The following is a 26,311-nucleotide window of genomic DNA, read 5'->3' as shown; positions in this document are numbered from 1 at the left end:
TTGTAAGGTGGTTTCGTTATAACCTTTGACATACTATTCATAGCTCAGCTGTAAACTAGTAGAGTACAGCCATCTATAAACACCTTGTAAGGTGGTTTCGTTATAACCTTTGACATACTATTCATAGCTCAGCTGTAAACTAGTAGAGTACAGCCATCTATAAACACCTTGTAAGGTGGTTTCGTTATAACCTTTGACATACTATTCATAGCTCAGCTGTAAACTAGTAGAGTACAGCCATCTATAAACACCTTGTAAGGTGGTTTCGTTATAACCTTTGACATACTATTCATAGCTCAGCTGTAAACTAGTAGAGTACAGCCATCTATAAACACCTTGTAAGGTGGTTTCGTTATAACCTTTGACATACTATTCATAGCTCAGCTGTAAACTAGTAGAGTACAGCCATCTATAAACACCTTGTAAGGTGGTTTCGTTATAACCTTTGACATACTATTCATAGCTCAGCTGTAAACTAGTAGAGTACAGCCATCTATAAACACCTTGTAAGGTGGTTTCGTTATAACCTTTGACATACTATTCATAGCTCAGCTGTAAACTAGTAGAGTACAGCCATCTATAAACACCTTGTAAGGTGGTTTCGTTATAACCTTTGACATACTATTCATAGCTCAGCTGTAAACTAGTAGAGTACAGCCATCTATAAACACCTTGTAAGGTGGTTTCGTTATAACCTTTGACATACTATTCATAGCTCAGCTGTAAACTAGTAGAGTACAGCCATCTATAAACACCTTGTAAGGTGGTTTCGTTATAACCTTTGACATACTATTCATAGCTCAGCTGTAAACTAGTAGAGTACAGCCATCTATAAACACCTTGTAAGGTGGTTTCGTTATAACCTTTGACATACTATTCATAGCTCAGCTGTAAACTAGTAGAGTACAGCCATCTATAAACACCTTGTAAGGTGGTTTCGTTATAACCTTTGACATACTATTCATAGCTCAGCTGTAAACTAGTAGAGTACAGCCATCTATAAACACCTTGTAAGGTGGTTTCGTTATAACCTTTGACATACTATTCATAGCTCAGCTGTAAACTAGTAGAGTACAGCCATCTATAAACACCTTGTAAGGTGGTTTCGTTATAACCTTTGACATACTATTCATAGCTCAGCTGTAAACTAGTAGAGTACAGCCATCTATAAACACCTTGTAAGGTGGTTTCGTTATAACCTTTGACATACTATTCATAGCTCAGCTGTAAACTAGTAGAGTACAGCCATCTATAAACACCTTGTAAGGTGGTTTCGTTATAACCTTTGACATACTATTCATAGCTCAGCTGTAAACTAGTAGAGTACAGCCATCTATAAACACCTTGTAAGGTGGTTTCGTTATAACCTTTGACATACTATTCATAGCTCAGCTGTAAACTAGTAGAGTACAGCCATCTATAAACACCTTGTAAGGTGGTTTCGTTATAACCTTTGACATACTATTCATAGCTCAGCTGTAAACTAGTAGAGTACAGCCATCTATAAACACCTTGTAAGGTGGTTTCGTTATAACCTTTGACATACTATTCATAGCTCAGCTGTAAACTAGTAGAGTACAGCCATCTATAAACACCTTGTAAGGTGGTTTCGTTATAACCTTTGACATACTATTCATAGCTCAGCTGTAAACTAGTAGAGTACAGCCATCTATAAACACCTTGTAAGGTGGTTTCGTTATAACCTTTGACATACTATTCATAGCTCAGCTGTAAACTAGTAGAGTACAGCCATCTATAAACACCTTGTAAGGTGGTTTCGTTATAACCTTTGACATACTATTCATAGCTCAGCTGTAAACTAGTAGAGTACAGCCATCTATAAACACCTTGTAAGGTGGTTTCGTTATAACCTTTGACATACTATTCATAGCTCAGCTGTAAACTAGTAGAGTACAGCCATCTATAAACACCTTGTAAGGTGGTTTCGTTATAACCTTTGACATACTATTCATAGCTCAGCTGTAAACTAGTAGAGTACAGCCATCTATAAACACCTTGTAAGGTGGTTTCGTTATAACCTTTGACATACTATTCATAGCTCAGCTGTAAACTAGTAGAGTACAGCCATCTATAAACACCTTGTAAGGTGGTTTCGTTATAACCTTTGACATACTATTCATAGCTCAGCTGTAAACTAGTAGAGTACAGCCATCTATAAACACCTTGTAAGGTGGTTTCGTTATAACTTTGACATACTATTCATAGCTCAGCTGTAAACTAGTAGAGTACAGCCATCTATAAACACCTTGTAAGGTGGTTTCGTTATAACCTTTGACATACTATTCATAGCTCAGCTGTAAACTAGTAGAGTACAGCCATCTATAAACACCTTGTAAGGTGGTTTCGTTATAACCTTTGACATACTATTCATAGCTCAGCTGTAAACTAGTAGAGTACAGCCATCTATAAACACCTTGTAAGGTGGTTTCGTTATAACCTTTGACATACTATTCATAGCTCAGCTGTAAACTAGTAGAGTACAGCCATCTATAAACACCTTGTAAGGTGGTTTCGTTATAACCTTTGACATACTATTCATAGCTCAGCTGTAAACTAGTAGAGTACAGCCATCTATAAACACCTTGTAAGGTGGTTTCGTTATAACCTTTGACATACTATTCATAGCTCAGCTGTAAACTAGTAGAGTACAGCCATCTATAAACACCTTGTAAGGTGGTTTCGTTATAACCTTTGACATACTATTCATAGCTCAGCTGTAAACTAGTAGAGTACAGCCATCTATAAACACCTTGTAAGGTGGTTTCGTTATAACCTTTGACATACTATTCATAGCTCAGCTGTAAACTAGTAGAGTACAGCCATCTATAAACACCTTGTAAGGTGGTTTCGTTATAACCTTTGACATACTATTCATAGCTCAGCTGTAAACTAGTAGAGTACAGCCATCTATAAACACCTTGTAAGGTGGTTTCGTTATAACCTTTGACATACTATTCATAGCTCAGCTGTAAACTAGTAGAGTACAGCCATCTATAAACACCTTGTAAGGTGGTTTCGTTATAACCTTTGACATACTATTCATAGCTCAGCTGTAAACTAGTAGAGTACAGCCATCTATAAACACCTTGTAAGGTGGTTTCGTTATAACCTTTGACATACTATTCATAGCTCAGCTGTAAACTAGTAGAGTACAGCCATCTATAAACACCTTGTAAGGTGGTTTCGTTATAACCTTTGACATACTATTCATAGCTCAGCTGTAAACTAGTAGAGTACAGCCATCTATAAACACCTTGTAAGGTGGTTTCGTTATAACCTTTGACATACTATTCATAGCTCAGCTGTAAACTAGTAGAGTACAGCCATCTATAAACACCTTGTAAGGTGGTTTCGTTATAACCTTTGACATACTATTCATAGCTCAGCTGTAAACTAGTAGAGTACAGCCATCTATAAACACCTTGTAAGGTGGTTTCGTTATAACCTTTGACATACTATTCATAGCTCAGCTGTAAACTAGTAGAGTACAGCCATCTATAAACACCTTGTAAGGTGGTTTCGTTATAACCTTTGACATACTATTCATAGCTCAGCTGTAAACTAGTAGAGTACAGCCATCTATAAACACCTTGTAAGGTGGTTTCGTTATAACCTTTGACATACTATTCATAGCTCAGCTGTAAACTAGTAGAGTACAGCCATCTATAAACACCTTGTAAGGTGGTTTCGTTATAACCTTTGACATACTATTCATAGCTCAGCTGTAAACTAGTAGAGTACAGCCATCTATAAACACCTTGTAAGGTGGTTTCGTTATAACCTTTGACATACTATTCATAGCTCAGCTGTAAACTAGTAGAGTACAGCCATCTATAAACACCTTGTAAGGTGGTTTCGTTATAACCTTTGACATACTATTCATAGCTCAGCTGTAAACTAGTAGAGTACAGCCATCTATAAACACCTTGTAAGGTGGTTTCGTTATAACCTTTGACATACTATTCATAGCTCAGCTGTAAACTAGTAGAGTACAGCCATCTATAAACACCTTGTAAGGTGGTTTCGTTATAACCTTTGACATACTATTCATAGCTCAGCTGTAAACTAGTAGAGTACAGCCATCTATAAACACCTTGTAAGGTGGTTTCGTTATAACCTTTGACATACTATTCATAGCTCAGCTGTAAACTAGTAGAGTACAGCCATCTATAAACACCTTGTAAGGTGGTTTCGTTATAACCTTTGACATACTATTCATAGCTCAGCTGTAAACTAGTAGAGTACAGCCATCTATAAACACCTTGTAAGGTGGTTTCGTTATAACCTTTGACATACTATTCATAGCTCAGCTGTAAACTAGTAGAGTACAGCCATCTATAAACACCTTGTAAGGTGGTTTCGTTATAACCTTTGACATACTATTCATAGCTCAGCTGTAAACTAGTAGAGTACAGCCATCTATAAACACCTTGTAAGGTGGTTTCGTTATAACCTTTGACATACTATTCATAGCTCAGCTGTAAACTAGTAGAGTACAGCCATCTATAAACACCTTGTAAGGTGGTTTCGTTATAACCTTTGACATACTATTCATAGCTCAGCTGTAAACTAGTAGAGTACAGCCATCTATAAACACCTTGTAAGGTGGTTTCGTTATAACCTTTGACATACTATTCATAGCTCAGCTGTAAACTAGTAGAGTACAGCCATCTATAAACACCTTGTAAGGTGGTTTCGTTATAACCTTTGACATACTATTCATAGCTCAGCTGTAAACTAGTAGAGTACAGCCATCTATAAACACCTTGTAAGGTGGTTTCGTTATAACCTTTGACATACTATTCATAGCTCAGCTGTAAACTAGTAGAGTACAGCCATCTATAAACACCTTGTAAGGTGGTTTCGTTATAACCTTTGACATACTATTCATAGCTCAGCTGTAAACTAGTAGAGTACAGCCATCTATAAACACCTTGTAAGGTGGTTTCGTTATAACCTTTGACATACTATTCATAGCTCAGCTGTAAACTAGTAGAGTACAGCCATCTATAAACACCTTGTAAGGTGGTTTCGTTATAACCTTTGACATACTATTCATAGCTCAGCTGTAAACTAGTAGAGTACAGCCATCTATAAACACCTTGTAAGGTGGTTTCGTTATAACCTTTGACATACTATTCATAGCTCAGCTGTAAACTAGTAGAGTACAGCCATCTATAAACACCTTGTAAGGTGGTTTCGTTATAACCTTTGACATACTATTCATAGCTCAGCTGTAAACTAGTAGAGTACAGCCATCTATAAACACCTTGTAAGGTGGTTTCGTTATAACCTTTGACATACTATTCATAGCTCAGCTGTAAACTAGTAGAGTACAGCCATCTATAAACACCTTGTAAGGTGGTTTCGTTATAACCTTTGACATACTATTCATAGCTCAGCTGTAAACTAGTAGAGTACAGCCATCTATAAACACCTTGTAAGGTGGTTTCGTTATAACCTTTGACATACTATTCATAGCTCAGCTGTAAACTAGTAGAGTACAGCCATCTATAAACACCTTGTAAGGTGGTTTCGTTATAACCTTTGACATACTATTCATAGCTCAGCTGTAAACTAGTAGAGTACAGCCATCTATAAACACCTTGTAAGGTGGTTTCGTTATAACCTTTGACATACTATTCATAGCTCAGCTGTAAACTAGTAGAGTACAGCCATCTATAAACACCTTGTAAGGTGGTTTCGTTATAACCTTTGACATACTATTCATAGCTCAGCTGTAAACTAGTAGAGTACAGCCATCTATAAACACCTTGTAAGGTGGTTTCGTTATAACCTTTGACATACTATTCATAGCTCAGCTGTAAACTAGTAGAGTACAGCCATCTATAAACACCTTGTAAGGTGGTTTCGTTATAACCTTTGACATACTATTCATAGCTCAGCTGTAAACTAGTAGAGTACAGCCATCTATAAACACCTTGTAAGGTGGTTTCGTTATAACCTTTGACATACTATTCATAGCTCAGCTGTAAACTAGTAGAGTACAGCCATCTATAAACACCTTGTAAGGTGGTTTCGTTATAACCTTTGACATACTATTCATAGCTCAGCTGTAAACTAGTAGAGTACAGCCATCTATAAACACCTTGTAAGGTGGTTTCGTTATAACCTTTGACATACTATTCATAGCTCAGCTGTAAACTAGTAGAGTACAGCCATCTATAAACACCTTGTAAGGTGGTTTCGTTATAACCTTTGACATACTATTCATAGCTCAGCTGTAAACTAGTAGAGTACAGCCATCTATAAACACCTTGTAAGGTGGTTTCGTTATAACCTTTGACATACTATTCATAGCTCAGCTGTAAACTAGTAGAGTACAGCCATCTATAAACACCTTGTAAGGTGGTTTCGTTATAACCTTTGACATACTATTCATAGCTCAACTGTAAACTAGTAGAGAATAGGACAGCTGTCCTCTCCACTTGGAGTTGTTCACTTGTATAGCCAGTTCACATTCACCCTTCTTTGCTTCAATTGTATTAATCTGTCCACGTCTGAAGGAAAACTTAGCATTGCTTTTGGCATATTGTGGTCTTATGAAGGGCAGTTTGATATACCTGTCTTTTGATAGCGACGGCTTTATTAGTTGCCAACCCTTCTGATCGTCAGGAGGCCTACAGAAATGTATGAAATCTTCAGGATCAGCGAGGAAGTAAAATGTTTCTCTAGTTGATACTATTTGTCCTTCAGAACCCGCCACCTCTTCTCTCGTTTTTTCCCCGTCATCTTCGAACTTTATCCATCCAGGTTTTTGAAGACCAACTATTGATTGAAAAGCCCATTGAGGATGTAGCAGTCGCCACGATCCACTAACAAACACCGCATTCCACTGAGATTCTCCGTCCACGCTTTCATCTCCTGCTTCATAGTTCGACGTCTTGGCTTTTCCCCGTATTGTTACACACGGGAGTTTAGCCTTTCTGAAATCATGACAGAGAATCATTAAACGAGTACAATAACAAACACGATAACTACAAGAACATGATGCCAAATGCCGAGTGGATTACGTCTAAAGTAGAGCAATAAAAATAATAAACTATGTATCATTAGTTGAGTGGAGAAGATTTCAACCGATATAATACTAAACAGTTGCTTACTAATAAAGATCATGGAATACGGTTTTGTCATTCAGGTTTAGTAATCGAATGTTAAACTGTGGATCACTGAATAACTACTGTAATAACCAGGCACGCCGACTTCTCTCAATAACAGTTAATAGAACAATTAACCCATGTCCTCGACAGACGGCTCAGATAGACGAGGCGTCCTGCGCTAAAAACAACAAACTAGTCTGGGAGTGGCAGCTGTATTTTGGCGACACACCGGAAGTGGTTGTCCTCCTATAGACGAGGAACTAGACAGAGATTCGTAGAAACAAACACTATTTTGTCAAATGCCCATTCCACTCTGCATTGTGCTGAAATGAAGTCGTGATCGGTGTGCTCGTTCAAAAGTAATACAAGCACGAATATCAACTAAAAATAATTTTAAAAACCATTTTATTTTTAGGAGTATGCACCGAATCGCCATTTAAACTAACCGCGCCAAATATTCTTAAATGCCACGAATCTCTCCTTCCACATCAAATGTTTGTCTCCACATTTATTAAGGAATTAAGTTAGTCAACATTTAATTACATGTAGTTTGTTATCTTCACTAGTCTTTATTTTCCAACACAATAATATATAATACTTACTAACATTTATTCAAAGAATTATAAAATAAAATGTTTGTATGATGCATTATTAACATGTTAAACGAACCTCATCATAATTGTAATTAGTTTAGGATATTCACTTGGTTCTTTATTCAGTGAATACCACAGTGGTGTCCCCTCAGCGGGTGTTTTGTTGGTATTCCCTTCATTTATCTTCTGAGAACCAACCCAACAAAAAATAGACCACGCCTTTTGAATGTCATCGGTCAGCTTGTCTGTTAAACTCTTGACGAGTTGGTCGAAAGTCGTTTCACTCTCTAGCGCCACCTACAATAATACAATAATGAAATAATACATAAGCGTACGAGACAAGGACTGGCCGCCCCCATCCTCCCCACCGTACTGGATCAAATCCTTAAATTCGGGAAAAAAACAATATAATAGAGATATTCGGGCAAATGTGCTAACCTGAAACGTGTTCATAATGTATTATCATCATTCTACCTACAAAATTAATTGTAATACACGTAATATGCGTAGTGATTCGTTTTGTGATTCATTTGGCAGTAATACTAATATGAATAAATGCTGTTGTCCAGATTGCACAGATGCAGTTATTTATAAACGACATTTCATGGAAATCCAAGAGAGGTACTGTGGTTACATTCGTATTTACAGAGACGGATCACGGGATTAGAATTCTGTGGCTTCTGCTACAGTTTTTCCATCAAACAGTAATTTCCATCAGATTGCTTGATTCAGCATCAATCTTTACAGCTGAAACCTGGGCAATCATTAACGCCCTGGAACAGATTATGGATTCATGTGATCCAAATATATTATTTTTACAGACGCACATGTGTGTGTCCAAGCTTTACAGCACATGAAATTGAAGCTTCCCTCAGTTGGCATGGTAATACGAAAGTGTGTCTTTTTATCAATTGCCAAAAAAGATGTTATATTTTGTTAGGTAGCCAGCTATTTTGGCATTAAGAGCAATAAAGAGGCAGACTTTGCTGCCAAGTCTGGGTTGAATTTGCCCCATGTCGGTGTTGGTGTCCTCTACAGTGATTCTAAATATCATATTAACAAATATCTTTTAGACGTGGCAAGATTATTGGGAAGGTGTGGTCACGAACAAGCCTTATTTTGGCAAGCCAGTCCCGGAATAGAGGCAGTCCTCCTACATGCGGTGCAGGAAGGAGGAAGTAGTCTTGTGCCGTGTCTGTATCGATCATACATATTTGACGCATTCATTTATATGAAAGAAGGACCCTCCTCCTCATTGTGATCATTGTCAGCGTACACTGACTGTACGCCACATTTTGGTGGAATGTGATGAGAAATGTTTTGGAATCTTTTAAATTCCACCCAGAATTAATTTTAAAGTTTTTAAAACACTTTGATTTCTATATAAGTTTTAAAATATACTTACCTTGATATCTGTATTGCATTATACTTTTCCCCACAGCTCTTTTCACTGTGGTTTTACATAATTGTATAAATAATATTTCCATATATTTATCTTTCTGACACCCAATAGCCGATGTGCATTTTTGTGCTAATTCGGGTATTTTTTTTTAATTCGGGCAAAAAACAATCTGCCAACCCTACAAAAGGAAGCCCGTACGCCTTTGCGATAATGCATGAGAGACCGTTATATACCATTCCATTCATATTGTTTAAAAACGTATCTAACGAGCGAAAGCAAGATGGATTTGTTTTTATTTCATTTCATCTCACTCTGTTTACGTGTCTAAGACCAGGGCCGTAGCTAGCATGGAGGCCCTGTCGCCCCCCCCCCCCCCGAAAAAAATCCGGAAAGCATTATAGAAACTTAAAGAAAATTCTGTTCTTAACTGTTTTAGACTATTAACTACTCAGTTGACCCCCCCCCCCAAAGAAAAAATCCTAGCTACGGCCCTGAAGACGCCATATAACCGTAAATAAAATGTGTAGAGTGCGTCGTTAAATAAAACATTTTCTCTGTTTACGTGTCTACCAATACTTTATTTAATCTTTATTTAATGTTCAGTCAGTTAACAACAACTTTTTTCATATCGCGGTAAGCAATTATACAAAAAAGTCTTCGAGAATCGACATATATTTAATAATCGAGTTAATAATCGGACAAAGACCGTGTGTTGAGGCCCATTTTGTAATAAACGACCCATTTTGTAATATGTACCCATTTTGTAATAAAAAACGACCCATTTTGTAATATGTACCCATTTTGTAATAAAAAACGACCCATTCTGTATTAAACGTAGGTACCCATTTTGTAATAAAATCGGACCCATTTTGTAATAATAAATAGGTGCCCATTTTGTAATTAAAAAAATGCCCATTCTGTAATAAAGGCTTAAAACGTCAGATTACAACATAGGTATAGGCCTTTGTTTAATATATACAAAGTGAAATAATATTAAACTTTGTGTTTAGATTTATTTCGATGGTCGATGGTTCGCCTGGGATACGAAATTTCTAACGCTAACCCCCTAAATATACATTGTTTTCTTGTTCCAGCCAGTGCTATTCGGTTGGGGTATGAAGAACGAAGTATGTTCTACAGCTGTGTATCAAAAATAGTAGCTTGTGTGGGTAGTCTGTATCATAATTATCGGAACAGCAACAGCTGATTAAAATACTTTGTGATGTTAAAGAAGCATGCATACATTTAAAACAGGAGATGATTATTTTGTCGTGCATTGATTATACTCTCAGTATGGATGAAAATTTGGATCCTAGCAAAAATAATACAAAGGTGAATGAATACATATACACAATCCAATGAATGCATATGTAAGCTGCACGTTTGTCTACCCCAGACCTTGAATTCTCCTTAATTTGAATCAGTTTACTTTTAACTAAATGTTGTTTATTCGTACTATAGATTACACATCAATTTTTTTTTCCAGATCCTTTGATAAAGTAGCCGCTAAAGCAGCAAGTTGAAAACATAATATTTTGATGTTCCTTTCTGAACATGTTGATTGAAGGACGGTTTCTTTTGAAAACGCGAGCACACCAGGATGAAAGACAACAAATATTGAAACCTACTTTCTTTGTACTTGATTATTTCTTTTCATTTGTTTTAGGATTCGTCGTCATTGTAAACATGTTAACTTGGTTATTCTGTAATATTATTACACTGTATATATTTAAAATGTTCATATTTATGGGATTATTAGCAAATGTACATAGAAGTTTAGAAAGAAATATATATATATATATATATATATATATATATATATATATATATACCTAATATTGCCGGTAACCATAACAAAAGAAGAATAAGAATAAGAAAGGCAGGTGTGGGTATATATATATATATATATGCATTCAAGACCGCATATGAGCACATAGTCAGGCGGCAAACTAAAGTACAGTGTAAGCGGTAAATCGGTTAATGGACAGTACCTGTACACAATAATTGTAGAATTAACTTCCACAACCATCAGCTGAATGATCACATGTGTTTTATGTGTATTGTTCACTTTCTCGTGGTGGGTGGGGGATGGGGTAGGGCGGCTGGGGTGTGTGGGGAGGGAGTGTCAGTGGGAAATCACTTTTGGCGGATACTAGTTTAAGTGTATTTCAGCTTAAGTAGTTGTCGATTAAACCCACTATTTTTAATCAGCTGCTACGGCTTTTACAACACATAAATGTAGGTTACTTTCTCTTACACATATCTACACTTAGATTATAATATAACAGTTGTGGCGTAATGGGGGTGGGGGGGGGGGGGGGGGGGGGGGGGGGGGAGGAACTGGTTGGAACGGCAAAAAGCCCAACTGATGTGTTCACCGAGAAGGTTCTATCCTGTTACCCAAGTCCCCCAGGCGAACGTTCAACCGATTAAGCTAGATTCCGCCCCGATCATGATAGATAATACCACACGATGGGTATTTTATATGCACTTTTCCATAGTCAGGATAGTACATACCAGGGCTTTTAGTATACCAGTTTTAGGGTACTGGTTGGAACAGACAAAAAACCCAATTTGTGTGTCCACAGAAGTTCGATCCTGCGACACAAGCACCTCAAGCGAGTGGTCTGGAGTAATGGATGAACGGAAAAACTGAATAGGTTCACTTACAGAATCAACCTTAAGACATATTCGTACCCCTGACGAACTCCCAACCACTGAAAAAAAAATCTAAACACAAAGTTTAAAATTATTTCAATTTGTATATATTTAACATCTATGTCGTATTCTGACGTTTTAAGCCTTTATTACAGAATGGACATTTTTTTTATTACAAAATGGGTACCTATTTTTTATTACAAAATGGGTCCGATTTTATTACAAAATGGGTACCTACGTTTATTACAGAATGGGTACATATTACAAAATTGGTCGTTTATTACAAAATTGGTCGTTTATTACAAAATGGGCCTCAACAACCGTGTACTCGTGCTAAAGTGTCCAATTTATCATCGATCCTCCGCGGGTATTGTAGCGTGATCTCGCGAATTCGCGCATGAACACTGAGAATATGATACAGTTCTATTTTGGTGGTTGTTAATTTAGCGCCACCTCGACAGGGTGCTTGGGAGCAAAATTGTTCCTTAATCACCCCTGCACTATGCGACGCGGTCGCTATCTTGTGTTCTGTTTTGTTAATGTGTTGTTTTAGTCGCATAAATATCATCTCGTTCAATTATATTTCGCTCATTTATATTTGTAAATTATCCAAATCCTCCCTTACATTTCAGCATGCTTATGCATGTGCATGTAATCATTAGAATTTCCTGCAATTTGGGAAACCGGCACGACTTTTGGATTTTGAGAGCACTTGCCATACTGAATTTTATCAGACACAACACATATAAAAAGAAAATAAGATCATCATTAGTTCTATAACTATAACTTGAATATGCTTTATTTAACAGAAAAACAAATCAAATTAACAAATAGCTTAAGCTGAAGCTCTCTCACGCCGAGTAAACAGAGCAACCAACCTAGCCATTACGGAACCCTTACCAGTCGTTACAGAACCCTTACCAGTCGATACGGAACCCTTACCAGTCGTTACAGAACCCTTACCAGTCGTTACGGAACCCTTACCAGACGTGACAGACCCTTACCAGTCGTTACAGAACCCTTACCAGTCGATACGGAACCCTTACCAGTCGTTACAGAACCCTTACCAGTCGTTACGGAACCCTTACCAGACGTGACAGACCCTTACCAGTCGTTACAGAACCCTTACCAGTCGATACGGAACCCTCACCAGTCGTTACAGAACCCTTACCAGTCGTGACAGACCCTCACCAGTCGTTACAGAACCCTTACCAGAACCCTCACCAGTCGTTACAGACCTTACCAGTCGTTACAGAACCCTTACCAGTCGTTACAGAACCCTTACCACTCGTGACAGACCCTTACCAGTCGTTACAGAACCCTTACCAGTCGTTACAGACCTTACTAGTCGTTACAGAACCCTTACCAGTCGCGACAGAACCTTACCAGTCGTTACAGACCTTACCAGTCGTGACAGACCTTACCAGTCGTGACAGACCTTACCAGTCGTTAAGGAACCCTTACCAGTCGTTACGGAACCTTACCAGTCGTTACAGAACCCTTACCAGTCGTGATAGACCCTTACCAGTCGTTACAGAACACTTACCAGGACCCTCACCAGTCGTTACAGACCATACCAGTCGTTACGGAACCTTACCTGCCGTTACAGACCTCACCAGTCGTGACAGACCTTACCAGTCGTTAAGGAACCCTTACCAGTCGTTACAGACCTTACCAGTCGTGACAGACCTTACCAGTCGTTAAGGAACCCTTACCAGTCGTTACGGAACCTTACCAATCGTTACAGAACCCTTACCAGTCGTTACAGACCTTACCAGTCGTGACAGACCTTACCAGTCGTTAAGGAACCCTTACCAGTCGTTACGGAACCTTACCAATCGTTACAGAACCCTTACCAGTCGTTACAGAACTCTTACCAGTCGTGACAGACCCCTTACCAGAACCCTTACCAGTCGTTACAAACCTTATCAGTCGTTACGGAACCTTACCTGCCGTTACAGACCTTACCAGTCGTGACAGACCTTACCAGTCGTTACAGAACACTTACCAGTCGTTACAAACCTTACCAGTCGTGACAGACCTTGCCAGTCGTTACAGAACCCTTACCAGAACCCTTACCAGTCGTTACAAACCGTACCAGTGGTTACGGAACCTTACCTGCCGTTACAGACCTTACCAGTCGTTACAGAACCCTTACCAGTCGATACGGAACCCCTACCAGTCGTTACAGAACCCTTACCAGTCGTTACAGAACCCTTACCAGTCGTGACAGACCCTTACCAGTCGTTACAGAACCCTTACCAGTCGTTACAGACCTTACTAGTTGTTACAGAACCCTTACCAGTCGCGACGGAACCTTACCAGTTGATACAGACCTTACTAGTCGTTACAAACCTTACCAGTCGTTACGGAACCTTACCAGTCGCGACAGAACCTTACCAGTCGTGACAGACCTTACCAGTCGTGACAGACCTTACCAGTCGTTAAGGAACCCTTACCAGCCGTTACAGACCTTACCAGCCGTTACAGACCTTACCAGTCGTGACAGACCTTACCAGTCTTACAGACCTTACCAGTCGTGACAGACCTTACCAGTCGTTAAAGAACCCTTACCAGTCGTTACGGAACCTTACTAGTCATTACAGAAACCTTACCAGTCGTTACAGAACCTTTACCAGTCGGTACAGAACCCTTACCGGTCGTGACAGACCCTTACCAGTCGTTGCAGAACCCTTACCAGAACCCTCACCAGTCGTTACAGACCTTACCAGTCTTTACGGAACCTTACCTGCCGTTACAGACCTTACCAGTCGTGACAGACCTTACCAGTTGTTAAGGAACCCTTACCAGTCGTTACAGACCTTACCAGTCGTTACAGACCTTACCAGTCGTTACGGAACCTTACCTGCCGTTACAGACCTTACCAGTCGTGACAGACTTACCAGTCGTTACAGAACCCTTACCAGTCGTTACAAACCTTACCAGTCGTTACGGAACCTTACCTGCCATTACAGACCTTACCAGTCGTTACAGAACCCTTACCAGTCGTTACAAACCTTACCAGTCGTTACGGAACCTTACCTGCCGTTACAGACCTTACCAGTCGTGACAGACCTTACCAGTCGTTACAGAACCCTTACCAATCGTTACAAACCTTACCAGTCGTTACGGAACCTTACCTGCCGTTACAGACCTTACCAGTCGTGACAGACCTTACCAGTCGTTACAGAACCCTTACCAGAACCCTTACCAGCGTTACAAACCTTACCAGTCGTTACGGAACCTTACCTGCCGTTACAGACCTTACCAGTCGTTACGAAACCCGTTATCCATCATTACAGAACCTTACTTGCTGTTACAGACCTTATTAGCCGTTACGGAACCTTACCAGCCGTTACGGACCTTACCAGTCGTTACGGAAACTTACCTGCCATTACAGACCTTAACAGTCGTTACGGAACCCGTTACGGACCTTACTAATCGTTACGGACCTTATCAGTCGAGCCGTTACGGAACCGTAACAGTCGTTACAAACCTTAGCAGTCATTACGGAACCTTACCGCATGGAATCTTACCAGCCATTATGGAACCTTATCAGCCGTTACGGAACCTTAACAGTAATTACGGAACCTTAACAGTCATTACGATATCTTACCAGCCATTACGGAACCTTAACAGTCATTATGGAACCTTACCAGCCATTACGGAACCTTACCGATTCAGCTTTATTTGCAATGTCTTTGAATATCTGCTGAGTTTCATCAAATATTTCACTTCTTCTGTCTTTAGATGGCTCTGGTTTTGGGTAGTGTTTTGGAAATGCTGTGATCTCATCATTCTGCAAATACATGTATTTCAATTTATTCATTAAACATTTAATTATCTTCCACGTTAGAAGTTATATAACTGGTAATCTAATGCAGATAATATCATAAGCGTACGAGACAGGCGAGGGTGGCAATTGCCCCCATAGTGTTGGAGCAAATCCTCAAATTCGGACAAAAACGATAGAGATATTCGGGTAAAATGAGCTGGCCTGAAACCTTTTCACCATGTATTTCCAGTATTCTACCCACAATATTAGTTGTAATATATGTAAAAATGCGTAGTGATTTGTTTGCAACCCTATATATCTGTTTGGAAGTAATGCTTAATATGAATAAATGTTTTTATCCAGATTCGGGCAGTTTCGTTTAACTCGGGCAAACATCAGCCTGCCCCCTACATAAATGGGAGTCTGTGCACCTATGGTAATATGTATAGCAATGAACCATTAACAGAGGACTTTCAGATTGTGGCATGTTGTTAACCAAGCGATAGTGCTCACTCCTAGACCCATGGGTGTGACCCAGGTCAGTTATTTATACCCATTAAAACAAGTGGCGCTTATGTGGATGGATTTATGATTTTATTGTATAATTTGCATAACATTATGACAATAAAGTTAAAAAGTTAAAGTTTGTTTTAACAACACCACTAGAGCATATTCATGTATTCATCATCTGCTATTGGATGTAAAACATTTTGTAATTCTGCCATATAGTATTATAGCGGAAACCCCCTTCATTTCCACATTAGTAGCAATGTATATGTTATATGCACCATCCTACAGACAGGAAAGCACATACCATGGACGTTGATATATCATACCAGTCGTGGTGCACTGGCCGGAACGAGAAATAGCCCAGTGAACCCACCGACGGGGCATTTTTATCATACAGTTGTATTGTTATGTTCCCTTTGGTTGTTGCTATTTTGTAAATATATTCAAAATAACATTTCCGCTCGCTTCGTTATTATTATTACTGTTGGTTTTGGTTTTTGGTTGTTGTTTTTTTAAATGGCGTTCGCATACTTAATAAAAAATAATAATTCCAGAAAAACATCGATTCAAATCTAACTAGCCTCAATCTAGTAATACGTTTGTTTAGTGAAGTGCACGGGTGTATTTGTGTGTACATTGAATCCGTTACTAGCCTGTTAGAACTTTAACACTGGATTGAGGAAATAGTGTTGGTGGTTATGGATCACAAACCTCTCACTAGAGAGATTATTACTCTTTAATGTATCACAACCCTCCCACAAGAGATTATTACTCTTTAATGGATCACAACCCTCCCACAAGAGATTATCACTCCTTAATGGATCACAAACATGCCACAAGAGAGTATTACTCCTTGATGGATCACAACCATCCCACAAGAGATTATCACTCTTTAATGGATCACAACCCTCCCACAAGAGATTATCACTCTTTAATGGATCACAACCCTCCCACAAGAGATTATCACGCCTTAATGGATCACAACCCTCCCACAAGAGATTATCACGCCTTAATGGATCACAACCCTCCCACAAGAGATTATCACGCCTTAATGGATCACAACCCTCTCACAAGAGATTATCTCTCCTTAAACATACCTTGTCCATTAGTGTTCTTCTCGTTACTCTTCTTGTTTTAATTAATACACACCCATACAGAAAACCATGACGATCACGTGGTTACTGAAAATAAAACAGCAAAATATAGTTCACTGGTCATCATCATCATCATCATCATCATCACCACCACCACCACCACCATCTTCATTATCATGATCATCATCATCACCACCATCACCATCTTCGTTATCATCATCACCACCACCACCATCTTCATTATCATCATCATAATAATCATCACCACCATCTTCATCATCATCACCACCACTACCACAAACTCCACCACCACCTTCATTATCATCATCACCACCATTTTCATTATCATCATCATCACCACCATCTTCATCATTACCACCACCACTACCACCAACATCATCACAGAATACTAATAAAATACAAATCACCAATGTGTACAACGTCTGTTGTTCCTGTTGTGCTAGGCTCTGTCACAAGTCAAGGTAATCAGAGCAGAATGTGATTTGAAAGTGATTATTTGTAGATTTACTATACTGTCTTTATCAGTACACATGTGGTAGTTTTAGTTGTAGATATAAAGTTTATGGTATAATACTTATTATCAATTATACGGTAATACAGGTTGTACAATTGAGAGAAATGGAATAGATTAATCATAGCTTGGATCATGAAACTTAAGGTTTCTTGGTATGGGATTAATTAGGCAAGGTAGGAATTTGTATTGTTATAACTTGTAGCAGGGGTGAGTGGTTGGTAACTGAAAAGCCGACTGTGTGACTAAAAGAGGTGACTTAGTTATTGTTTGGGGCAGTGTGATTTATTTTTGAGAGAGAACAGTGAACAAGATTTGTGCAAGTTGGACAGAAGTTTTCGAAAGACTTTGATGTTTATAGTTCGGGTTATTGCTTAACCGTAAGTAATTAAATACTTGATATTAAGTATGTCTTGTTATTTTGTGATGGTTATAAATCATAATTGTATTATATTAAAGTGTAGTAGTATGGTAATGACATATTAATTTTATAAGATGTGGACAATGGATGTTTAGTATAACTTGTGTAATGTGGACATTGAGTAAAGAGATGAAGTTGGTTGGTATATAAAGTGTACGGAATAACAAGGTGTTACATCACAGTAATTAAGTGTATCTTGGTTATAGCACTGTAAGAGGTAACTGTTATAGGTGGTATAGCAGTAGTGTCTACCGAGAGATGTAGAGGTGGCTTGCCTGTATGAAGATGTGGCTGAGAGTTGAGCTTGTGGAGGTTTGGTGAATTTATGGAGGAGTGGTATACAAGAGAGCGCAGTGCGGTGGTAATGTGGAAATGAAGTTCCATATGTAGGCTATTTATTAGTCATGTTCGGGTGACGTAAACAAAACAACGGATTGTTGTTTTGTATTATTATTATTATATTGTGCAAGTGCTCATGTATGTGTTGAAATATTAGCAGTGATAGTTGCTAATTGGAAGAAAGTGGTATGTGCAATACTGCTTAATTAGTTACTTATATATACATGTATTAATATAAGTGACTTCAGATATTATAAGAAACTGTTTTAATGAAGAGTTATAAGTGGACACTGACATTTTATTTTGAATACGTAATATCTTTAATATTACGTGCTGTTATATGTTTGATGTGACATATACTTAAGAAATTGCGTAGTATTTGTGTGTAGTTAATATTGATTAGTGTGGTGATCATCTGTACTATGATGGTGATTGGTGAAATTAGTTAAATGTGTGATCAGCTGATGGAGAGAAATGTTTGGGTGTGAGGGTTGTGTTACTGTGCATTGATGTATGATGAATAGGCCTATGGTTTGAGTAATGATTGAAATGTGTGAGTGTATATGATTATTATTTGCTGATGTAAATAAATGTAGCAAATTTACATTGGTTTTATGTGTTGTTTCTTTTAGTTATCTAATCACTTGTGACAGGCTCAGACTGTCAACTGCCAGCAGAAAGTTGGCCAACTCGACGGTTGCGTTGAGTTGTGAAAGCGCTCAAACTAACAACTGAGCGTCGTGTTGAGTTCTAGTACACGCTCAGATTAGCAAGAAATATCGAGCCCGATTCATCGTTTTGAATCTGATACCACGGCCGTCGTAGAAGTCGTAAATGACGGGAATCGAGTGGTAAGATAAAGGCGCTCAGACCAGCAACTCGACAGCCAACTTAGTGCTGGTAGTTGATAGTCTGAACCTAGCATTAGATTGATCCGCGGTTGTGTGCGTGTAATCAGTGATATGAAAGTCTTAGCTAGGCTTGATTTTCTGGGGCGGTTTTTCATTTAACACACCTGTAGAATAACCTGTTTGCTAAACTTTAAACATGCTACTCAAACAGTATTAATCAAATATTGATGTTAATTCCACACAGACGAAATATGTCTTGTATGTGTTTGTTATACTAAGAATGAACTGTCATTTATCGTAGATTAACATTGCGTGTTTTACGTTAAAGAATATGGTGTGACACGATATACACTGAGATTAATTGATTGTATCAGGCGCTCACTAAACGGTGATTTAAACGTTTAAAGTGTTAAGTTTCAGTAATGTATACTAATAAGAAGTACATGCATTGTTATAAGTGAGCTATAATTAGCCTCTATGTTCTTATGCTATTACACTTAAATGCTGATGTTTTATTCCCCCCAATTGAAAGGACACTGTTGTATGAAATACCACCATTTGTTTAACGATCTTTAAAGCTCCCCACTTTGATGGTTTGTTAGTGAATTTTGCTATTTGTAATGTCTGGTACCATCACATCAAACCATCAATAACCGAATAACGGAAACAGTAAAAGTCTCTTTTTTTAACGACACCACTAGAGCACATTGAATTATTAATCATCGGCTATTGGATGTCAAACATTTGGCACATTTTACATATAGTCTTAAAGAGAAAACCCGCTACATTTTTCCATCAGTAGCAAGGGATTTTTTATATGCACCATTCCACAGATAGCATATGCCAGTCGTGGTGCACTTTCTGGAATGAGAAATAGCCCAATGGACCCCCCGACGGGGGTCGATCCTAGACCAACCGCGTATGAGCCCAATGCGGTCATCCTACAGGCGATGCAGGAAGGATGAAGTAGTCTTGTGCCGTGCCCGCATCGGCCACACATATTTGACGCATTCATTTATTTTAAAGAAGGACCCTCCTCCTTAGTGTGAACATTGTCAGTGTACACTGACTGTGCGCCACATTTTGGTGGAGTATGATCATCTCAAGCAGACGAGAAATGATATATTTGGCAACAGAAATTTTTGGAATCTTTTAAATTCCATCCAATGTTAATTGTAAAGTTTTTTAAAACACGGACTTCTATACAAAGTTTTAATATATATTTAGCTTGATTTTATATATTGTATTATACTCCCCCCGCTCCCCCCCCCCCCCCAGCTCCTTACACTGTGGTTTTACATAAATATATATAAATAATATTTTCACATACTTACCATTTGTGACACCCAATAGCCGATGTGTATTTTTGTGCTGGGGTGTCGTTAAACATTCATTTATTCAATCGTGTTTCACGGACATGACAAGACAAGACAACACAGGAATTTATTTAATCCCCGGCCACCCCGACGTTTGTCTGGCGCAGAAATCTGTTACACTCAGTGTTTTGTTCTCGTCGTGTTTTGATCATCAGCCAAAACCTTTTGAGAAACATTATTATTAAATATTTCTAGCGTAAAATAATAAGGGTGTAGTAAGGGGTGGGCAATTCCATACCTAGTGAGAATTGAATAACATCTCTGACCTGCAATTACAATGTTACTTTTAAAAGAAAAATCTTAACATCTTAACTGCATTTAAAATGTGCTGGGGGGTTTTAAAAATGGATTTATTGTTAATCAGAGATCCACATCAGAAACAAGTTCAGCCAGCTAACGGATTTGCTAACGTTCGCTAACTACTTAATTATTTCCTGACGTGGCCATTTGGTTTACCGTGAAGCGCATAAACCTGACTAGCAGACGTTTTCTGCTCTGTCTGGCTCAACTTAAGCCTGGTTTACATAGAAGCTGGAAGCGGAGAGGGAGGGCGTTCAAGCTGAGGTGGCCAGAATTACACCCCACCCCATCATTGGACGTCCCTGGTTTATAAACGTATTAGCCACAATTAAATTTTTAGTTGTTCACGATGCGTGTCTTTCTATCTTCCTACATTGTCAAGAGGCAGCAAAGAACGCTGATTTTAAACTTTGCTTAGCCGGCGGGGGTGGACAGTGGGGTGTTTGGGGTGGGTGTGGGTGGGAGTGTTGGCGCAAGGGTCCATGCCTCTCTCCAATCACATGCATTCCTCCACCCCTTTGTATTTGCCTGTCGCCCTTTACGACTCATAGACCCTGTTGGTATCCCCACCCCCTCCAACATGAATGCCCCAATATAAAATCATAGCTACATCAATGAACATCCATTATTTTAAAATAAACCAGGTTTCAAAAGTAAAAAAATTGTATCTTTAATGAAAATGAAATAAAACATTGAAAACGCAACTGCTAAACAGACTGAGGTTACAAAACGCGCCCACTGAAATACTTGAATATTAACGTCTTTTAGCTGTATGTCAATTATAGGTTTCCGCTCAGATGTTATGGCTCACAACCAAACAGTCTATTACGATAGTAAATTTGATAAAACGGTAAAATTATTGCATGAATGGACCAATGCTTCTCATCCGTAGCATTGTCTAATGATCTATGATCTATGAAAATAGTACAATAAAACAAAGCTAGAAGAAATAAACAACTTACTATATGTATATTTCTACTCACCATTAAATAGTGCGTAGACTTGTTACTCCTGATATGCTGTCAGGTATCGTGTATTGCGAAAGATCAGCCTGTATGCGTGTGCGCTCAGAACATTAACTGTTATGCTTGAACTCACAACTGTTTTAAGTTCTTATGTCGGGACAAGCCGGGCAGTGAGAAGAACTTCCTTGTTCTTGAAAACCTGATAAAGTTACAACACAGTGAATAAAAGGGGGAATCCCTTAAAAATAGACTAGGGTTTGTCTCCATAACGATTACTTCTCAGTGGTACGTGCGTTTTTACAAATATGAAGAATGCATTTAGTGGACGACCAGAAACACTTCGGATGTACGAAACTGGTAGTCTAAACAATATAATCGAAGTAACGTCTGATTTCAGTTGTTAAAGTTACAGTCTCATATCATCATGTACAAATAGGAAATACAAGCTCAAACGTTAAAGTTACAGTCTCTGGTTACCATATTATAACATCATGTACAAATAGGAAATACAAGCTCAAATGTTAAAGTTACAGTCTCTGGTTACCATATTATAACAGCATGTACAAATAGGAAATACAAGCTCAAATGTTAAAGTTACAGTCTCTGGTTACCATATTATAACAGCATGTACAAATAGGAAATACAAGCTCAAATGTTAAAGTTACAGTCTCTGGTTACCATATTATAACAGCATATACAAATAGGAAATACAAGCTCAAATGTTAAAGTTACAGTCTCTGGTTACCATATTATAACAGCATGTACAAATAGGAAATACAAGCTCAAACGCACTTTTTAAAAACGTGTGTGTTCACTATCAACGGAGATCGTCAAAAGTATACGCTCGATTCGTCGCCTGTGCCGCCATTGCTCGGCAAAACACAAACGACAGCCTGTTGTCAGTTTCAGTTAACACGTGCGTTTGCAGATTTGAAATTGTAGGGGTCGTCTCAAAAAAATGAAATAAGAAATCTTGCGTTGTACGAAGAACGTTCGATTGAGGATACGGTACTAGAGCCTTTCGTGAAAACCGGTTTGATCTTGCCAACGTATTATCGACAATCGTACCTTCCTATTTCAGAATTAATATTTTATAAAGTGTTGGTAGAACTTTCAAAGTTTAGTTTGTATAACACATTGAGCATGTATATTTTTGTTGTATAAAATATATTAAAGCAGACATTGGACGTTTTCACTTCTTAATTTTACTAGTGTTATACGAGTGTTTAACGACATAAATGTTAGAGCATATTGATTTATTAATCATCGGCTATTGGATGTAATTTTGACATACAATCTTAGAGAGGAAATGGGTATATGTGAAGGGAGAGTATTGGGGGTCGAAACACTTACCTGCCCAAGCTAAACAAAATTGAAATATATTTTCTGGGGGAGCATGACGCCATATAAATTTCGCTCAGCACAGTCTGTAACCCCCAATCCCGCAACAATCCCTGCACACGCGCCTTGGAAACCCGCTACATTTTGTTTTAGCAAGGGATCGTTTATATGCACCATCCCACAGATAGGATATCACATACCATGGCCTTTTATATACCAGTCATGGCGCACTGACTGGAACAAGCCCGCCGATGATGATCGATCCTAGACCGACCGCGCAATTACCCGCCCCCCCCCTCCCCCACCACACCTTTTTAGGTCTAAGTAAGGAATAGAAATAACATATAGTCTTGATAAATGATACGTAAATCGAATACACGACCTCTTCCTCTCCCCCAAGAGCGTTACATAATTACTGACACCCCCTTACATGTAACGCGTATGCCAACCGATGGCCACCGTTAAAATTTCAAGGCAAATCCCCCACCGATCCCTGGATAGATGTACGATACCTCATTAGATATAAATATGTTTTGGAGATATGAGACGACCCCTCAATCAAGACAGTTAAATTAGTTCAAAATCACGCGCGAAGCTCAGCGCCTGCGCAAATCACGTAAAATCCCAGTTCTACTGGCGTCCCGCTAAATGAAGAAAAACAAAGCTGGCCATTGCGTTTGTAGTTGACCTAGATAATGTAGATAAGCGAGCTTTGCCAAACTATAGCGATGTGGTGGACCTTATATGTACCAAACAGAACTGAATCATCCATTCTAAATGCTTAAATAATAAAAATATTCCAGGGACTGCAGCTTTAAACACAGATATAATAGTGAAAAATGCAACGTAGTAATTAAAAACTAGGATCTGTCACTTTAATATACATTTTAATAACAAAAAAAACCCAACCAAAAATCCCAAACAACAACAATAACAACAAAACAAACAAACCATAAAGTGCAGGGTACATTGAGGGAAATCGAACCTACTGCACCGATTCTTAAAATACATTATAATAAAAACATAGAGAGAGGGGATTCGAACCATGAACCCACAATACAAGAGCCCAGCGCTCTGCCCCTACTGCCAGGAGGAACACTGTATACCAACGTTACTCGGAGTTGTGAGCCACGGGCAGTTGAACTTCTACAGGTCGTCACTTGAGTTATAATTATATTTTGGAGCCGAGACATTTCCAGTCCATACTCCAAATGTAAGAGAGAAATCATCATCCACTCAAAGGATTCAAACCATGGACCCCCCGTATGAGAGTCCAGCGCTCTACCGACTGGACAATTCCCACTAGCTACTACCAGTAGTAGCCTTGTTATTTTAAGTTTGTGTGAAACTATTATATATTATATTTTATTTTTGTCGACAGATTTCCCTGATGAAGCCTGAACAGGCGAAAATTTTAATTAAAAAGGGATATATGACTTTTAAAGGAGGCTTCTGACTTTCTTTATATAAAATATATTATCTCAAGCCCCCTTGCTACTTTAGAGGAGAGGTGCCAGCAACACAGAAGGATTTTCTATTCGTATATATAAGAATTGTTTCTCATTTTTTAGGAATTTATCGATGTATAAAAGTCACAAATGGTATAAAATCTCTCGATCGATCTTGGTCTTCCGTGATGACGTATTTTTATGAGGTTTATGGAAGGATAACGCTTGGTTCTTTAGTGACGTCAGCCAATCAGAATACAGTAAATCGTATAAATTCGGAAAGTTTTTAATTATATATATATAATCAGGTTACCTGAAACTTTAAGTTGTAACAAAATGTGTAACGGTGTGTATATATATATATATATATATATATATATATATATATATATATATATATATATATATATATATATATATATATATATATATACTCTTCAAAAGAAGAAACGCAAAACCACATTGTCGTAACATTTGGAGAATTGATATAATTATTGAATGGTGAGTCCGATAATTACCAAATGTTGCAGGATTGTTCACAATTCACTCTAGTCCATTGTGAGTAAGTGATAGGACACACCACCAAGGTCAAGGTCATCTGGAGTCAATACCGGGTGTGGCCTCCGCGTGTGTTGACAACTGCCTGGCACCGCCTGCCCATTGAAGCAACCAGAGTACGGATGACGTCCCGGGGGATGGTGGCCCACTCGGCCTGCAAGGCTGCTGCCAGCTCGGGCAGGGTCTGGGGCTGTGGTTGTCGCTGTCGGAGGCGTCGGTCCAACTCGTCCCATAGATGCTCAATTGGGTTCAAATCCGGTGATATCGATGGCCAAGGAAGGACATTAATGTTGTTGTTCTGTAGGAAAGCCGTTGTGAGACGTGCTGTCTGAGGCCTGGCGTTGTCATGTTGGAACACTGCGTTGGCGTTGGCCATAACTGGAACGATGTGTGGCCGGAGGATCTGGTCAATGTAGCCCTGTGCATTCAGGTTGCCCTGCACGTGGACCAGGTCAGTTCTGCCAGTGTGTGAGATGGCTGCCCACACCATGACACTACCCCCGCCGAATCTGTCCACTTCCTGCACGCAGTTTGCCGCATAACGTTCACCACGACGCCTATACACGCGACATCTTCCATCATGACGTCGGAGCAGAAATCGGGACTCGTCACTAAACCACACCTGTCTCCATCGCAGTTGAGGCCATTGTCGATGAATCTGGCACCACTGCAATCGGAGTCGACGGTGTTGTGGTGTTAAGATGACACCTCGAACTGGACGTCTGGCACGAATTCCTACCTCACGTAGGCGGTTCCGTACGGTCTGGTCGGATATCCTGCGCAAACCTGGTATTGCTGCGGCTGTGGAGGTGGCAGTAGTCAATCGTTCCCGAAGGTGGCGTACCCGGATGTAGCGGTCCTGCCCGGGGGTAGTGACCCGTGGTCGACCGGATCTAGGGAGGTCACGTGTTGATCCATGTTGCTGGTAACGGTCCCACAGTCTGGAGATGGTGCTTGGGGACACATTGAATGCCCTGGCAACGGCCGTTCTGGATTCGCCTGCGTC

General features: G+C 39.1%; 1 protein-coding gene and 1 long non-coding RNA gene across 2 annotated transcripts; both read right to left on the bottom strand.

Moving 5' to 3' along the window:
* Positions 1 to 6,427: 6,427 nt before the first annotated feature.
* Positions 6,428 to 15,303, bottom strand: LOC121376542 (hillarin-like). Its single transcript, XM_041504450.1, has 3 exons — positions 15,292 to 15,303; positions 7,812 to 8,032; positions 6,428 to 6,968 (listed from the first exon to the last, which is right to left on the bottom strand). Exons 1-3 carry the CDS (start codon positions 15,301 to 15,303, stop codon positions 6,428 to 6,430), a joined length of 774 nt encoding a protein of 257 aa, XP_041360384.1.
* A 166-nt stretch (positions 15,304 to 15,469) lies between these two features.
* On the bottom strand, positions 15,470 to 22,115 carry LOC121375163. Its single transcript, XR_005958280.1, has 3 exons — positions 21,977 to 22,115; positions 17,178 to 17,261; positions 15,470 to 15,594 (listed from the first exon to the last, which is right to left on the bottom strand). It is a non-coding gene; the product is annotated as an uncharacterized LOC121375163 (long non-coding RNA).
* Between the last annotated feature and the right edge of the window lie 4,196 nt (positions 22,116 to 26,311).

This window comes from Gigantopelta aegis, chromosome 6, assembly GCF_016097555.1.
Source record: "Gigantopelta aegis isolate Gae_Host chromosome 6, Gae_host_genome, whole genome shotgun sequence".
Lineage (NCBI taxonomy): Eukaryota > Metazoa > Mollusca > Gastropoda > Neomphalida > Peltospiridae > Gigantopelta > Gigantopelta aegis.
The sequence above is the reverse complement of the archived record's forward strand: the minus strand, read 5'-3'. Positions and strand labels throughout refer to the sequence as shown.